Genomic DNA, 17,893 nt, shown 5'->3' on the forward strand with positions numbered 1-17,893 from the left:
TTTCCTGATTCTGAGAAATATCCGTTGAAAATTCTTACGAGAAACAGGGAGAGAAACGATCCATACGTGGGCATACAAATGTACCCAAGCTCGCTACAGACCCACACGAAGCTCCCACACAAGCACACGCACATGACTTCTCTCCGAGGCAGAGCTGACAAAACACTGCCATGCTCAGACTCGGTGAATCACAAACACATGGCTTCTGCTTCCTTGAATGATGCCTAGTTTGAGAAACTGGAGGAGGGGAGAGGAAGAAAAAAAAAAAAACAATGGAAGAATTGGAGGCTCTGGCTGGATCCAGATGCTGAGCTAATCACCCTCAGTTTTTCTGCTGCCCTTGTCTGTGGACGTGTGAGAGCAAGGCACAGTTAACATCCCAAGGTTCAGCCCTAATAGAGCCACAATGGGCCACATATTATACACACCCATATGCCTTGGAAGTTTGCACATTTGCTGGGTCTATTTTATGGCAGAGGCCAGGAATGTTAGAAACAACTTAACTCGAGGTAACTCTAGAGCCCCAGGTACAGAAATGCCCCAGTGTGTGTCTTGGAGTACCGCAGGAACCGGTGATGGGAAAGGGTCCAGCTGCAGCCCCCAGTGGAAGAGTGGAAGAGCCTTGGGGCACGGGCACAGAGTGGAAACTCCTAAAACGTTTTGTTGAATGAAAACCAAAATAAGCAGGAGGCAGATTTGTTTTCGTGGAAGAAACAGGAAGGTATTCTCCAAGAACTTAAAGGAACAGAAAGCTGTGGGTTTTTTTTTCTTTTTCTGTTGGTCTGTGAATTCTAAAGAAAGAGGATATTACAGCAACAAACATCCTTATTGGGAGAAAGTGGGAAAAGAAGGCTTCTGGGTCCCAGGAGCATGCGTGAAAGGAACCAGGGATGGGTAGAACTACAGAGGAGGGCTGAGAATGGCAAATTACATGACTTCCACCTGAGTACCACTCTTGGGTGAGAACCCAACGTAAGTTAAGGATCGTGCTGTAGCGATTCTGCTGACCAGACACCATTGTCATGTGATGCAGAAATTTTCAACTTTGTATGAGGTGCCAACACTCAGTAATAAAGATGGGCTTTTTGGGGGGGACTCCCCTTGTTGCCAGTTTCACTTGGGAAAAAATCTCCCCAGTGGCAGATGTGAGGCAAGAAAGGGCTTGCTGCCCAGGGGAAGGGGGCCCCTTCGTGGCTAATGGAAGAGCTATAGACTTGTAGAAAGGTGCACCAATTTGCAATAGAGGCTCAAGGACCCTCTGCAAGGAAAGACTAAAGCTCTGAACCCCGTTCCTTGTCACTGAAGTTAGTGGCAGTGTACACCAGGGGGCCTATGAAGTGAGCTGGCAGCAAAGGCTCTCGGGAGAACCAGGGAAGGGAAAGGAGACTAAGGCTCAACCCTAGGGTGCTAATCTTAGGACACGCTGAGAACAATGAAGAATGGGCGCTCAGGGGTGACTTATGGAAGGGGTGACAGTATCTCCGTGGCTGGAGCAGGGACATATGTCTTCTGTACTTCATGGGTCCTGCAATTCATGGAGACACTATGCAGAAAGACCCAGAGCCTCAGTGCTAATAGCTGGCCAGCCCTACAATCCCTCTGAGATACCCGGAGCTTCTACTGAGTGACAGAAGCTGACCTTTGATGGAGAAGGTCATTGGTTAATTAATAAAGAAACTGCTTGGCCCTCATAGGTTAGAATTTAGATAGGTGGAGTAAACAGAACAGAATGCTGGGAGGAAGAGGAAGTGAGCTCAGACGCGATGCCGCTCTTCTCCAGGGCAGACGCGATGAAGCTCCGGCCCAAGATGGACGTAGGCTAGAATCTTCCCAGTAAGCGCACCTTGGGGTGCTACACACATTAATAGAAATAGGTAATCAAGATGTAAGAATTAGCCAGTAAGAAGCTAGAGCTAATGGGCCAAGCAGTGTTTAAAAGAATACAGTTTGTGTGTCCTTATTTTGGGGCATAAGCTAGCCAGGCAGCCAGGAGCTGGGTGGCAGGAACGCAGCCCGCAGCTCCCTACAACAGACCTTGGCCTCTGGAGTGGAGGGGGTCTCAAGAGCAAGACCCTGGGTTTCAGCCTAAACTGAGTTTTCCAGTCAGTAAATAAGGCGCAAACCAACCCCGACTAAACTTGCCTCAGCTGTTAATGTGGTCTCGCTCTGCTGAGGTTCACTCGGCTCCAGTCTTGCTCTTTCATTGGATGAGCGTCAGATAAGGCAGTCAGCATGCGCATGGACATCACTAAGAATAACCCCTCTCCAGGCCTCAGGGGCGCCAGGAGGGCAGAATTGCTGGGGCTTGGAGGGACTCAGGAACGTGGAGACTGCTGGGAGCAGAGTGAGGTTCCCTTGGAAGGCCACTGCAGTGGGGGAGGGGGTTGGAAGAGCACAGCACATCAAAGGGGGAGCTCCCGCCTTTGGGGGAACACAGAATTGAATTTACTCCAGATAAATACATGCAAGGTAGGCCTATAGCAGAGACCAGTGGCACCTCAGATACAGAACACAGAAAACCTGGAGACACTCTGGTTGTACAGTTAAGTAACCAAATTGTCCCACCAGCAACATATTAACCATAAGGTGATCACCACACACAGTGAGCCTCCACAAGAAATACTCTGGCCAGAGGTCATCAGAGGTCATGACTCTGTCCTGCCCCTTCCCCCCCCTCCCCCCCCCCCCCCCCGCCGTCGTGTGTTCACGTCTACATTTGGTCACCTCTTGCTTTATCAGTGAACTGACCTGAGCTACTCTGGGCAATGCCAGGCTTCTGAACCAATTACCCGAGGGCCGTACTGTGGAGCTGGTGAATTTGTCATGAGGAGGAAGGACAAACATTTTAACAACAATAACAAAGCAAGACACCTGGAATCCCAGCATTTGGGAGGTAGAGTCAGGAGGATCAAAAGTTTGAGGCTAGCGTGGGATTCATGCAACCTGCCTCCAAAATAATCATTAATAACAATATAAATAAAAAATAACTCTTAACCTCCCTCAGGACTCAGTTCTAATATTGGCCATGAAACTTGTCCTGAACTCTGCCCCCCACTGCTTCCCCATGCCTCTTTACTAATGGTGGGTGTCATTACTATTAGGTACCAACTGTGTCCCAGAGCCTGACTGGGCAGCGAGAGTCACTCATTGCTCTGTCTCTATGGCAAAGCTGCTGTACTTCAGAAGAAATTTCTGGAAGAGCAGAATCTGAACAGCCTCACCCAATCCTGCCTCACTGCAGGGACAGCTTGAGTGGAGGTGACTTTGAAACACAAAGACCATGACTCAGCTGTACTAGAAGATAAAGAAAGAAGCTGGAGGAGAAGATGAAAAATGTAGATACTCCAGGGCCCTGGCCCTGTGCATTCAGGCCTCTCTCCTGAGTGTGACCTGCTTCTAACAAGCGTGACAAAAGTGATGGGCTGTAACACGCCCATGACCATATAACATATAACACACACGAGCATGGGGTGTAACATTCATGACCATATAACATATAACACGCATAAGCATGGGATATAACACACATGACCATATAACACATAACATGCATGAGCACGGGATATAACACTCATGACCATATAACATATACCATGCATGGGCATATCATATGTGACTTTGCCTTAGAGGATGAGAGGAAGGTCTTCTGGCCAGTCTTGAGAAAGCTGAAGCCAAGTTGTGAACCATCTGTGAAGGGCACAGGAAGCCAGGGGTTGTAAGTGGCTGAGGACAGAGGGCAGCCATCAAGAAGTTGACCCTTGGGGTTGTTTGTACCTCAATTGGAGAGTGCCAAACTAGCATGTCTGAAGCTCTGGGTTTAATCCCCAATGTTTGGTGAGATGGCAAAGGCCGGTAATCTCAGTGCATAGGAAGTGGAAGAAAAAGGGTCAGAAGTTCAAAGTCACCCTGGGTCATGTATTAAATCTGAGGTCAGCTTGAACTAGAGAAGACCATGTTTCAAAGCAATAACACACACACACACACACCACAAACAAGCAAACAAAAAAACAATAGAAGCTGGGCCCTCAGGCCAAGCTGCAGGGATTCAACTTTTTCTCCCCATGACTTGAGGGAGCTTGGAAGTGGGTTTTTCCACAGGAGAGCACCCAGATGAGAAGAGGCCCAGCTGACCCTACACTGGGACCACGTGAGACACAGAGACGAGGGACCTAGTCAGGCTTGGACTTTGTAAATAGCAGACAAAGGAGGCTGAAGACCCCAGTGTGCTCTCCCAGCTTTCAGAGAAATTGGTCGATTTGCAACCCACCGTTCCCCAGGGGTGGGGCGCTGGTGGAGGTTGCTGGATGTAGGATCGTGAGAGCAGAGGGAAACAAGAAGCAATAGCTCTGAGAATTCATGAAGCATGAAAAAGAGTGGTTCAGGGTGCCGTGACGGAATCGTGATGAGACCCAAGAGACATGGATGTGCCACTTGGGAGGTTCAGAACGGTGTGAATGGGCTGTATCAGTGTCTGTGTCAAAGAGAAGTTCTCAGGGGAGGTGCCGTGTGTGTTGTTGGTGCCATGACCCCTGACAGCAGGAACGGAGGTAGAGGCTTTGTAAATACCTAAGCTTCGGAGACTCTTTAATAAGTTTGCGATAAATATGCAAGGCCCATCACGCGCAGGGCTGTGCCTGATCTTATGCCTTCTCCCAGCAGCCCTGTGAACAGGTGATTGTCCCATCTTGTAGATGCTGCTCAGGCTCCCACGCCCACCCGTAGCTCCTGGGGCACAGCCAGGAGCCCTGGGATGGAGGTGCAGAAGCCCTCAAGCCAAGCTCTTCAGCTAACCAGCTGAGGGCTGGACCCCAAGACTATTAGGTTTTTGGTTTTTTTTTTGGTTTTTTGAGACAGGGTTTCTCTGTGGTTTTGTCTCTTTTTTTTTTATTTTTTTATTTTTTTATTTATTTATTTTTTTTTTGGTTTTTTCGAGACAGGGTTTCTCTGTGGTTTTGGAGCCTGTCCTGGAACTAGCTCTTGTAGACCAGGCTGGTCTCGAACTCACAAAGATCCGCCTGCCTCTGCCTGCCGAGTGCTGGGATTAAAGGCGTGCGCCACCGCCGCCCGGCTTTCTCTGTGGTTTTGAAGCCTGTCCTGGAACTAGCTCTTGTAGACCAGGCTGGTCTCGAACTCACAGAGATCCGCCTGCTTCTGCCTCCCAAGTGCTGGGATTAAAGGCGTGTGCCACCACCGCCCGGCGACTATTAGGTTTTAAAGAGAACATCAGAACACTCATGAGGCTTCAAAAGCTCACACCGCCTCTAGTCCCTTGTCAGTTCTGGTGTTTAGTCCAGGCTAAGCCTGGCATCTGACTCACTGTGCCTGCAATCACCTGAGTGGTGCTCAGGGCAGGAATGCCAGCTCAGGCTGACAGTTCAGGGGACAGTGGTAAATGGAGCACAGACCACAGTCTTTTGTAAGAATTAAAGAGGGCAGGCTCAGGACTAAGAGGCTTAGGAAATCAGAAAGACATCATTCTGGAGTTGGGATGTGGCTCTGTGGTAACAACCTGTTTAGTATTTGTGAGACCCTGGCTTTGAGCTCTAGACCAGGAAAAAAATCAAAAAAACAATATGTCATTTTCCCCACACACACAAAGGTTTAATTCTCTGTTGGTAGAAATGTTAGAGCATGTCCATTTCTCGGTGGCACGCTTGCTCTGCACCAGCTCTAACTATATAATAAACAAAGGAAACATGAATACACTGGCTTTTCTCAAGTTAAGACAGCATTCCAGTCCCAGTCAGGAGGAGGGTTCTGGTCTAGTGGAGAGAGTAAGGAGCTGGAAGGCTGGACAGATAGACACCTGTCGCCGGGATCACAGACTGGGGAAGGGTGGCTTACCCCAGGCCGTATGACAGAGCACAGGACAGATAGACACCTATCACCGGAATCACAGACTGGGGAAGGGTGGCTTACCCTAGGCCATATGATGGGGGGCAGAACTATGCATAAGGCCACGGACTTCCAAATAGGATTCTCTTGACCAAGTGACAAGGGCAGGGTGGGAAATCCAACATGACTACAGGGTTTGCTGTGTGTGCTGTCTATGTCCTGACTAACCGCTCAGGCAACAAGGACAGTAGAGGCACAGCAAAGGGACCCAAAGCCACCCAGAAGGAAGCCTGTCTCATTCCCTAGCTGATGGGGAACTGTGTGTCCCTGGTCAGCTGTACCTAAAGTCTGCAAGCAACTTGAGTTCAGAGACTAAGTTCTGGGTCTGCAGTACCCATCAGGGCTGGGCACCCAGCAGGCATGCGCAGGAGTGCTGATGGTAGAGCCGTTGAGTCATTAGACAAGTATTCTAAGATTGCAGCCCTTGGGAAGATAAAGGGACAAGCCAACAAGTGAACACACACAGAATAACAAGGAACAGTAAGTGTCCTGGGGGAGGGAGAGCAGAATGGATCTAGCAAGGATGGTGGGGAGGGTTGTTTGGAGGGGGGGGGTCTATGCTTTAGAGAGACAAAGGAGGACACCAGGTGAAAGGACCAGCATGTGTAGAGGCCCCAAGCTAGGCAAGGGTCTGGTCTGATCAGGGACCAAAGGCTCACAGGACTGGCAATGATGAGACATGAGATCAGGCTTCCTCAGACTGCTCCGGCCACTGGGAACGGGGAGAGATGGCTGTGTGGGTACAAGCAGGGGCTTATGGGTTCAGATGAGGAAGAGAGAGCTCTGTGCCCATATTCTGCTTTCTACAGAGAGATAGCTCAAGCTGTCGACAGTCTGGTGTTGGGCAAGGAAAGAGCCATTGTGCTAGGCAGCTGCAGGGGCCATTTACTGACAGCAGAAAGTGTGTGTGGGTTGCTCAGTTCTGGGTAAAATCTCTAGTTGGTGACCCTAACTTCATCTATTGCAGAAGCATCAGGCAGTTGGTTAACAGCCTGTGGGAACATAGGAGAATCGGGGTGCTCTGTTCTCGGGGGTGCTGAGATTTAGGTGGATACAGTTTTTTATTTGATGGGTCTCTCCACACTCATGTATTGAAGGTTTATTCCCAGTGCAGCGCTGTTTGGGGGTGGGGATCTTTGGGAAGGAGGTCAAGAGTCTGAGCTCACTCACTGATGGGTCCTTAGCTTACTGGGGTATTGGGACAGGTGGTGTGCTCTTGATGACATTGGGACAACAGATCCTCCTCTACTCTCCCTCTGTGGTTCAGGTGCCACAGGCTAAGCAGCTCTTATCTACACATGCTCCCTCCCATGATGCTCTGCTCACCTCGGGCCCAGTGACCACGGACCAAGAACTCTGTTTGTTTGTTTGTTTGTTTGTTTGTTTTTCGAGACAGGGTTTCTCTGTGATTTTGGAGCCTGTCCTGGAACTAGCTCTTGTAGACCAGGCTGGTCTTGAACTCCCAGAGATCCACCTGCCTCTGCCTCCCGAGTGCTGGGATTAAAGGCGTGCGCCACCACCGCCCGGCGGACCAAGAACTCTGAAATGGTGAGGGAAAATCCTTTCCTTCCTCAAGTCGATTTTCTTGGGAGTTTTGCTGCAGTGATGACGAAAGCTTGCATGAAAGGATGCGGCAATACTTGGTGTGGGTTGAGGAGTCAGGGAAGGCTTTTGAAGGGAGAAGCAGCTGACTGGGGGACTGACTCTACCTCATAAGAACGGGTCAGCGCCCTGTGCCCTCCCTCTCCCCCTCCTCTCACCTGGAGACCACCAGTCAGCACCCTGTGCCCCCTCCCCTCTCCTCCTCTCACCTAGAGACCACCAGTCAGCACCCTGTGCCCCCCTCCCCCCTCTCACCTGGGGACCACCAGTCAGCACCCTGTGCCCTCCCCTTCCCCCTCTCACCTGGGGACCACCAGTCAGCACCCTGTGTCCCCCCTCTTCCTCTCCTCCTCTCACCTGGAGACCACCAGTGGCAGAATCAGCATCTTCAGCATCCTCATCAACAGTTCGCCGGGGAACTGGAGGTAACTAATCTCCTGGAAACACAGCAAGCACTGGGTCAGAGCAGACACAGTACAGACTCCAAATTGCTTTCTTCGTCACCATCTTCAATGCATTGTCTGTCCTGTCTGCACACTCCTGTCTAGCACCTGAACATCAGGGACCAGTGAGAAGAAACTGGTTTGGAGCCAAACAGCCTGGATCATGGTAAGCTCCTCCTTTAAAACCAACCTAATGGTCTTAGCCCTCTGGGTTTCTTTATCTCCAATAATTACTTCATGGAGTCATTGGGAGGTTCAATTGAGAGACTGTGTGGGCACTTAGCATCTCTCCTGAGCACTTAACACCTCACATGAGCACCTAGCATCACTGGTGCAGTTTTCCCCATTAGCACCATTTACCCATCGGTCCATGGTGTAAAGTCGGCTCCATCCACCAGAGAGTAAGGGGCAGGGGGGCAGGGATGCTGTCTCTGCAACCCACACTAGGTCAAGCATCACTCTGGGGTCCCCAAAATGGATTAAGCCAGGTTTCTGTCCCAGAAAAGGTCCCAGTCTAGTTGAGGAGACTGACCAATAAACCACAGCCTTCTCATAAGTTGGTGAGTTTCCTTCTGCTAGCTTACCCCTGAGAAGTACTGACTTTGGAGACAGAGGTCCTACTCTATGTAAAGGACCTTCGTTGGGCCGTTCGTAGCCACCATCTCCTAGTACAGATAGCTTGTAACCACCCTGGTAGAAATGAAGACATTCTAAAAAGACACACATGTCCCTCCCACCAGGACACTATACCCTAGGGAACTGCAACTTCCCCAAGGGTCTCACAATGGGAGAAAAAGGCTGAAGTCTAGCACCAGCCAGAAAAAGAACTTGTCTCCCTGGAGAGATTTCCTACAATTCTGATACTTGTCAGACAACCTTGTGGAAGAAAAAGGAGCCAAGACAACGATGGGTCAATGATAGTGGGAACACAGCCTGGACCCCTTAGCCCTGGGTACCTCTGGCCTTCTAGTTAATCTTAAATCTTCATGCCGCGGACTGTGAAGATGACTCCAGAGGCCTCTGGCCTCTCTAATCCTCTTCCCAATGTGGTCACATGGATTAAACCTTCATTTTCTGCCTTTGGCTATCACTTGTTCCTTTAATTGATCTATTCAGGGTGAGGTTGAGCCTAGCTCATTAGAGCTGCAGGGGCCTGGACTTAACCCCTACTAACCCTGGCCACAGCTGCTTCCCACTGGCAGTTCACAGGAGAGGAACTCAGCTGCAGGACTGCCGTGAACAGTTAAGTGTGCCTTCCAGATGATAGCGGAATTCTGTCCTTTGCTTGTTCTAGAAAACGACTTGTGGATTGTCTGAAATTCCAACAGAACTGGAGTGCTGTTTCTACAGCTTGCCTTCAGGTCTTCTGTTTCTGGCAATCCTTGGCTGGGATTCTTATTCTAGAGAGGGAGGATGTGGGTGGCAGAGGCTGAAGGATCTCAGACATCATCCAAGTTACATTTTGGCGCCTGACCCCACCTCAAAAACTAGTGCCAAGACAGAGTGGTGGCCAACATACCTTTAATCCCAGATTTGAAAGTATAGGCAGGCAGATCTCTATGAGTTCCAGGCCAGACTGGTCTATATAGTAAGTTCCAGGCCAGCTAGGACTTCATAGTGAGACTTTGTCTCAATGAAAAAAGCAAATAAAAACAAAGCCAGATGTAATGGCTTGTTAGTAGTCTGATGCCTTGAAAAGCTCCAAGGCATAGGATTGTGGTGCTAGATAGATCCCATCTACTCCACCCACATCCCAGACAGGAAGCAGACCAAGCAGAGGAGGTGATGTCCCACCCAGTGACATGCAAGAGAGAGAGCTGGGTTTCCTAGGTCCATGATGCTACCATTTCCAATGTGCCAGAAAAATCCCACACAAATACATTCATCATGTATCATGTCTGTATCTTTGTATGTACGTAGTACTGGAGATCAAACCTGGGCTCTTGCCTAGCTGTTTCTTCTAAATTTTTTTGGATTGTGTTTGTGTGCATGTGTGTGCTTGCATGTGTGTGTGTGTATATGTGTGTGTATATATATGTGTGTGTGTGTGTCTGTGTATGATGCATGTGGCAGTCAGTCAGAGGACTACTTGAAGTCACTTCTCTCCTTCTACCATGGGTTCTGGGAATAAAATTCATGTGATCAGGTTAAAATTTTACCTGCCCAGCCAACTCACAGGCCCAACGGTTAACAATATCTTTCTTATCAAATGCTGCTCACCGCTGAGCCAAGGGACATCCTTGCAACCACACCCTGCTACTTATACAGCTTACATTTTGTCCCTGAGATTCATAATTTGTAGTAGGAGGAGCGGTGGGCTTGTGGGGGTTTCTGTCCAAAACATGATTGGCAGAATAGAGACAATTCTCCTGCACCAATAATTGACTGTTTTTATTTTGCTTTGTTTTCTTTGAGCTTCTCACTAATTTCTTACAAATGTTTTTATCTATGAAAACATCAAAGCAAACATTCCCTACAACAGAAGCAGATTCGCTCCCTTTTATCTCATCTGGACTTCAGGCCTGCAGCTTTCCACCTTCTTGTTGCGTGTGTGTGTGTGTGTGTGTGTGTGTGTGTTTGAGGGAGAGTCTCATGACCCAGCTGCTGTTGCAGCCTCTTGGCTTTCCTTATGGGATTTGTCCTGCACAGGAGCCAGTGTTTCTGTCCTTATTTTGGAGGAACCATCTCTTATGGCAGCTTCCTCAGAAACGATGCAGAGAGCAACTTCCGAGTCCTTCAGTTCAATTGCCTCGGTCCTACCTTTCCCTCTAGCAACAATCTGATTGTATTTGAGATTTTTACTGGAAAACAATGTCCTTTTCTGGTTCTGAATTTATCTCATTAGTAGTGTGTGTGCATGTTGTGTGCGCGCGTGTGTTGTGCATGTGTGGGCACACAGGCCAGCAGATAGCTTTGTAGAGTTGGTTCTCTGCCTCCACCTTTATGTGGGTTCCTGGGGTCAAACTGCTTCCCAGGCGGATGCAGCAAGCACTTCTACCTGCTGAACTGTTGGGCTGACCTTCTTCTTCCTCTAAAGGGATGCTTATCCATAAGCTACCAGTCAGTTCCTACTTGCTACAGGAGCCTTGCCTTATCCCCTTAGTACCCCTTAAATGTTCATGCTATAACAAATAAAGCTTGCCTTAGGATCAGAGTGTGCAGCCAGCCACTAGTTAGCCATAGAGGCCAGGCAGTGGTGGAACACACCTTTAATCCCAGCACTGCGAGGCAGAGGCGTGCCGATCTCTGTGAGTTCAAAGGCCACCCTGGGCTACACTAGACTGTTCCAGTCTCGAAGAGAAACAGAGCCAGGCAGTGGTGGCTCACACCTTTAATCCCAGTACTTGGGAGTCACACACTTTTAATCCAAACACTAGGGAGGTGGAGACAGGAAGGGATGTGGCTGGGTGGAGAGAGGAATATAAACCAGGAGGAGAAAGGAGCTCAAGGCATTCAGTCCAGGGATTTGTAGAGACAAGATACTCCATTTGGTCTGAGGATTTCACAGAGATAAGAACTAGTGGCTGGCTGCTCTGCTTCTCTGATCTTTCAGCTTTCACCCCCTAATATCTGACTCTGGGTTTTTATTATTAAGACCAATTAGAATCCACGCTACTCTTGGGGCTCATCTATTTTTCTCCATTTTCCTGTAACTTCACAGCCACGTGTCTCTGTAGGGGGCGATCTTCCTGTCTTTCTCGTTCTGTACCTGTCACTCGAGGAAACTTTCTCATCTTTGCTGCACATTTTCTCTCCATCTTTGTTGGACATTCTTCTTTTTCATATTTCATCATTTGGTCTAATTTGTCAGATGTCTCTACCTCCTTCCCAGATGCTGATATTTTTATATTGATTCTTGTTTTTTAAAATTTTAAATACTCTTTTTTATTCTTGATTGATCCATCTTTTTAGCACCTGTGTTGCTGACACAAGGCAGGGTCATCTAGGAAGGAAAACCTCAGTTGGGAATGAAGGGCCCTAGGAGGCCGGAGTCTGGCACACATGGGAGCGGCCTTGCCATTCTCCCCCACTCCCTCTGCCTTGCTACAAACTGTTAGATTGCATTCCTGAAGATAGCCCCTAAGGTCTATTCCGATACTTGGCCACTTCTTCCTCCTGAGGCTGACCACCAAAGTCCAGCTATCAAAGTATTGAAGTCCAGCAATCAACACTCCCCCTTTGGCCATCCTAATCAGCCTGCCCAATCAAAATTAAACACCTCATGCTAACATGGAGGTTCCCCCTTAAAAACTGCTATTTTCCCATGTGCCACATCTGTCTCCTCTCTATCCAGAAGCAGTCCTTAGTCCCACTCAGCTTCTTTTCCTTTGTTCCCTTCTCCCTCATCCTCTATCTCCTGTCTTTGTCTCTTATTTTCTGGCCTTTGTCCCTCCGGGGCAAATAAATCTCCTTTGTGCTGAGACCTTGGTCTTGTTGTGTCAGAGATTAGCCAAGTCTATGGAGAGATTTTCTTGATGAATGATCGGTATGGGAGGGCAGAGGGCCCAGCCCTGACAGGTGTGGGTGGTGCAACCCCTGGACAGGGGTCCTGGGCTATATAAGAAAGCTGACCGAGCAGGCCGGTGAGCTGCACTCCTCTTTGGCCTCTGCTTCAGTTCCTGCCTCCAGCTCCTGCCCTGAGCTCCTGCCCTGATTTCCCTTTATGGTGGACTACAGCTGGGAGCTGAAATAAATAAACCTTTGCCTCCTCAGGTTGCTCTCGGCCGTGGTGTTTATCACAGCAATAGAAACCAAACAAAGACAGCGTCCAATCTGCTGCTGCTATTGTTTGATGTGTGTGCCGCTGGGACTGTAACCTATGACTTTATGTACACTAAGCGCACGGTAATACTTTGCTATACTACTACCCCTACATCCCAGTTTTTAAAAGTTGCATTTGTTCATTTACTTTTGTGTACACATGTGCTACATACAGCATGCACATGGAGGTCAAGACAGCTTTCAGGAGCTGGTTCTCCCCTTCCTTTGTGTGGGTTCTGGGGATTGAACTCAAGTCCTTGGGCTTGACAGCAAACTCCTACCGCTGCTGAGCCATCTTGACAGCCCCCATTCTGTTTATGATAACTATGCTATCTCTCATGTCTCCAAAGATCTTAAGAAATGAATTTTCTGAGAAAGGGCCTCACTCTAGCTCTGGCTGGCCTGGAATTTGATATACAGACGAGGCTGGACTTGAACTCAGAGATTTGCCAGTCTCTGGTTCCCAAGTACTGGGGTGAAAGATGTGACTACCACGCCCAGCCCTAAGAAAGAATTTTAAGAGTTTCCAGAGACCTCTTTTCTCGTCAGTTGTCTCAGGTTTGGACATGCGCAGTTCACCCCACATTTCTGCTCACAGGTAAGTGTGGAGTGGGAAGCTTCTGGGCTTGCCACTGAGGGTCCCTCAGGGCAGAGCGATGGGTGTAACCTGCAAGGAGGGGACGAAAACCTCTTTTCTCCAAGAATTCATGGGTCTTTATGAGGCCCCAACAAGAAGCCTGTGCCTAAGCCCGGCTTCCAGCTGTTCCAGAGTTCTGCTGGGGAGGCTGCACCTAGGATGCGGGTGTCTGTTGCTTCAAGCATGGACCTCCCCACTGAGCCTTTCTAACCTCACACAGGTGGGCCTGATGTCCCCGAGGCAAGCTTCTCTGGACACTGGGCAGGCCAGAGTTAGACACAATAGAGAGAAGAGTCCTCTGACCATGTTGCTTGGAAGAGCTCTGGCATTTAAGGGCCTGCTCTCAACTCTTGGCTTCATCCCTGCTCTGCCTTCCATATCAGAGCCCTTTGGAGTCCCGTGAGAGAAGCTACTCAGTCTCTGCTCCTATGAGCTAGCATGCCAGCCTCTTGGGCTTCAATAGAAGGGACTATTTGGCTCCACCCACTTCCCATATTGTCTAACCAGAGTTTTCTTTCTCAATGACTCTATGTTCTCTTTGGTTTGGATAGTTTATGTCCTTGAAAATATCCCACCAGGGCTGAAAAGATGGCTCAGCAGGTAAAGGGGCTTGCTGCCAAGCTGACAGTCCTTTAAGTTCCATTCCTGGAGGTGAGAACTGACTCCCACAAGTTGTCCTCTGACTTCACATGTGCACTGTGGGGTGTGTGTGTGTGTGTGTTTGTGTGTGCACGTGCATGCATGCATGTGGTTGCAAATGCCTCCCTATGCATACACACATACAAACAAAATAAATGCAATGATTTTTAAAATTTCATCAAACTTATAGAAAGGAAAGGAAATGTATACAATTATAAACCCTCACGTCGTAAGTGGAAGTCTCAAAATGTCTCTGCTTTTTTAATGAGTTATTTGCATCCAAAAGTAAAATCACATTAATTTTGTGAGTTTCATTTCACAAATAGAACATTCTACCATTTTCCAAATTTTTTATGATTTCTGCCTCTTGCATAAGTTCAAACAGTTGGAAGGGTTTGCTGTCTGAGTCACAGGCAAAGACCAAACAGAAAAACCCTGACTTTCACAGGACAGTGCTCAAGAGAAGCCACTTGCTGCCAAATAACTGTTCTCCATCCATGCCTCCTTCAGTGTCTGGCAGGTTAGTCCAGAGCTGAACGCATCTGCACGCCCAAGCAGATGGGGCAGCTCTGACGCAGTAGGCCCTAGAGGATCTGGCTCCTACTAGCCAGTGGTCCAATTTGTTTTCCCAGAATAATCTTCCTGCAGGACATAGATCGTTGCTGCTTCAGAATCTGAGTGCAGATTGAAGAGTGCTGGGTCATGGGAGAGTGCTGGGGCCACGGGAGAGTGCCTGGGCCATGGGCAGGAGAGTTTATTTCACTGCGCAGGTGGAAAAGATCCAGACATGGAAAAGATCCAGACACTTGCGGGAAGGCACCAAAGCACGTGCATGGGGCAGCTGCTCATGGTGCAGGGTCGGGAAGCAGGGAGGGTGCTGGTGTTCAGTTTGCCTTCTCCTTTTATTTAACCTGCACCCCCACCTGTGGGATGATGCCGCCCACATTCAAGGTGTCGTCTCTCTTCAGTTAAACGTTTCTGCAGACAGCCTCTGATGTTTCCCCAGAAGTGTGTTACCATGGTGATCTTAAATCAGAGTGGTCAAGATTAGCTAATCGTCACAGATGGACTTTGTCAGGGACAAGAGAGGGGACGAAATGGCACTCAATGCTTACTGTCTGCCAGGCGCTGTGGATATTCACTCCTTTAACTTTTTGGAAGGTACTGATGCTCCCTTTGCCCCACAGATAAGGACAGTGAGGCCAAAGAGGAGAGAGGACCTAGCCCAGCCACCGTAGGTGGAATCCACTCCCTTTATTCCATTTCTTAATGCATTTGTCTCCTCGAACACAGGATTTAGCTCCATTCCACTTCCTGGTGCCCCCTTTTCTCAGTCTTTATATTTTGTATTTTTATTTGCTCAGCTTGCTCCTTTTCATTATAAATCTTCATTAGAGTTACCACTCACAACTACACAACAGTCTGTACTAGGCTGTTTTGAGATTTTCTCTGCCAATGGAATGAATCTACTGCTTTCCTAACCCAAAGTAACAAAGTCAAATTCCTCCAAATAAAAACATGGTCAGGCCTGTCCCAGCAATCCCCAGTCCCTGGTACTACCTGCTGACTTAGTTAGGGTTCTATTGCTCTGAAGAGACACCATGACCACAGCAACTCTTATAAGGAAGACATTTAACTGGGGCTGGTGTACAGTTCAGAAGCTCAATCCATTATCATCCTGGTGGGAGCATGGCAGCATGCAGGAGACAGGGTGCTGGCTACATCTTGATCAGAAGGCAACCGGAAGTGGTCTGAAGCACTGGATGTGGCTTGGACATATATGTCACCCCCACAGTGACACACACTTCCCCCAACAAGGTTACACCTACTCCAACAAAGTCACACCTCCTTATAGTGCCACTCCCTATGAGCTTATGGGGGGCAATTACATTCAAACCATAGCATGAACCCCGTGGCCCCCGTAAGATTGTAACAACCTGTGCTTCTAGAATCATTGCTTCTTCCTAAGTAGCTTCAGGTGGTGATCAGGGTTGCTTGGATACCGGGGTGGGGGCATCATCCCTTTAATGGAAGATGTGAGTCTGAGTCTGGAGTCTGGCTCCAGCTTCAGAGATGGTGTGAGGTATCAGGAGAATGAAGGACCTATGGGGTCTGGGATCCCCAGGAGCCCACTGACAGACCTGCCTCAAGACTGACCCCTCAGAGCCCTCCTCAGTGAGCCTCCATGGAGCGGTCATAACCAAAATCTCACTAAGTGGGTCTAGACAGAACCCCTTACCCTCAAGCCCCTCAAGAGCAGATCCAATCCCTCTTTCCTTCTTCTCAGTATCTGATCCCGTGTCTGCACTGGGCAAGGGCCTCACTCCTAATGTCTCCTTAGTCATTTCCTGCCTGCTGTCCCTCTGTGCCCAGGCTGTGAACCCCGAACCCCAGCTGTCCTGTGTGGTGCTCAGGCTTGTCTCTCCGGCAGGAGGTCTGCACGCCTGTCTCCACGGTCCTGAGCTGTGTCTTCCATGTTGGAACAGGCATCTGTAGTGTCTTATATAACATCACAGTGCCGTCCTCATTCCACAGAAAGATCTTACCAGATGATGCATTTACACAGTCGCCTATCTGCTTCCCCTTCTGCCTCTGGCTTTCCACCAGCCACCCTTCCTGAAGTCTCCTCTGCAGGAGCACGGCTCTCACACCTTCCCCTTCAGCCCAGTGTCACTTATCCCTCGCTACCGCTACCGTTGCAGCTGCTCCCGTCTGACCCACTATCACCCCTGTTCCGCTCAGCCCAGGGATGTAGAACTGTCCCTTCTCTCTCCTCTCCATGGCTCTGCACAGCTGTCTGAAGCCCGTGTCTGGTGATGGAAACCATCCAGCTCTTGGCCCCTAACTCCAGCCTCTTGCTCTCGCTGTATGTTCCAACCCTCTCCAAAGGCTTGCTGCATTGCTCCTGTTTCACGCACCCTTGAGCCTTATCCACTGATCCTGCTATAAGAAACCCATCCTGGATTCCTGGTCGTGGAGGACCTATAGGGGGTGTTCTCTGAAGGCCCCTGGTCTCCCCACCCTGCTCTCAATCCCGTGCTTGCTCAGTGGTATGTCTTTGCCCCCGGCCACCTTACTGTACTGGCTTTGTTGTCATTTTGTCAGCCATTTTATTGATCTCTCACACTAATGGGTCTTTCTCACGCCCATTATATAGATGGGAACACTGGGGCCCAGAGAGGCAACCTAGCTCACCTCCTGTACCGACACTGGAGAGCCCCACACACCCCGGGGGCCTGACCTGTGGTGAGAGGTGCTGGGTCCTGAGGAAGAAGCCGAGGAGGCAGCCCACGATGACAGACAACACAGACAGGATGAGTAGCCCGTTGCGCCTACACACCGCCCGTCCTCGAGCCAGGACAGCGCCCAGCGCCATGCTCGGTCCAGGTGGTTGGCAGCATCCCATGCACTGTAGGATGTGGCCCAGGTCTGGGCTGGAGGCACAAGCCTCTCCACTCGCGGATGAACAGAGTCCTAAGCACCTATCACCAGCCTTGCAGCCATGGTCCCGGCAGCCACCCAGAGGGAAGCCACAATCCTATTACCAGCTGCATCATTAGGAGCCGGGAGCAGATTAGGGCCTGAGAAATTAGAGCAGGCCACGTGGTCCGTGTGTCCAGTCCTCAAAGCCAAATACTCCTCTTGAAGAGGGCAGGGGACCAGACACCATGAGAGGAAGCAAAGGTGCATCAGCCCACCTCATTCCAGAAAGATGTGGAAACACAGCGGTGAGGTGCCAGTCACTGCCTACCTCGGTTAGTGTTGGATGGGCATCTGGCGGCTGTCCCAGGAGCACCTTTGTCGTATGAGCATGGTGCTGCTGACACCAGTCCCCAGAAGCACGGAGTGCCGTGAACGTCACTTTGACAGTGCACATTCAGAGGCATCTGGGGGAGGAGGGAACGCTGTGTGCCAG

The 17,893-nt window shown here is 49.5% G+C and overlaps 1 protein-coding gene and 1 long non-coding RNA gene across 2 annotated transcripts in view; one reads left to right on the plus strand and one right to left on the minus strand.

The window, feature by feature from the left end:
* Slc1a7 (solute carrier family 1 member 7) overlaps positions 1-17,353 on the minus strand; it is a 43,287-nt gene extending 25,934 nt beyond the window's left edge. Inside the window, exons 1-2 of the mRNA XM_057784029.1 lie at positions 17,219-17,353; positions 7,855-7,934 (exon numbers count right to left, since the gene is read on the minus strand). Of these exons, the coding sequence (XP_057640012.1) occupies positions 7,855-7,934; positions 17,219-17,353 (215 nt within the window). The remainder of the gene's footprint in view (positions 1-7,854; positions 7,935-17,218) is intronic.
* On the plus strand, positions 7,423-8,943 carry LOC130883505 (uncharacterized). Its single transcript, XR_009057975.1, has 3 exons — positions 7,423-7,443; positions 7,861-8,106; positions 8,681-8,943. It is a non-coding gene; the product is annotated as an uncharacterized LOC130883505 (long non-coding RNA).
* Positions 17,354-17,893: the final 540 nt, after the last annotated feature.

Source organism: Chionomys nivalis, chromosome 11 (genome assembly GCF_950005125.1).
Source record: "Chionomys nivalis chromosome 11, mChiNiv1.1, whole genome shotgun sequence".
Classification (NCBI taxonomy): Eukaryota; Metazoa; Chordata; class Mammalia; order Rodentia; family Cricetidae; genus Chionomys; species Chionomys nivalis.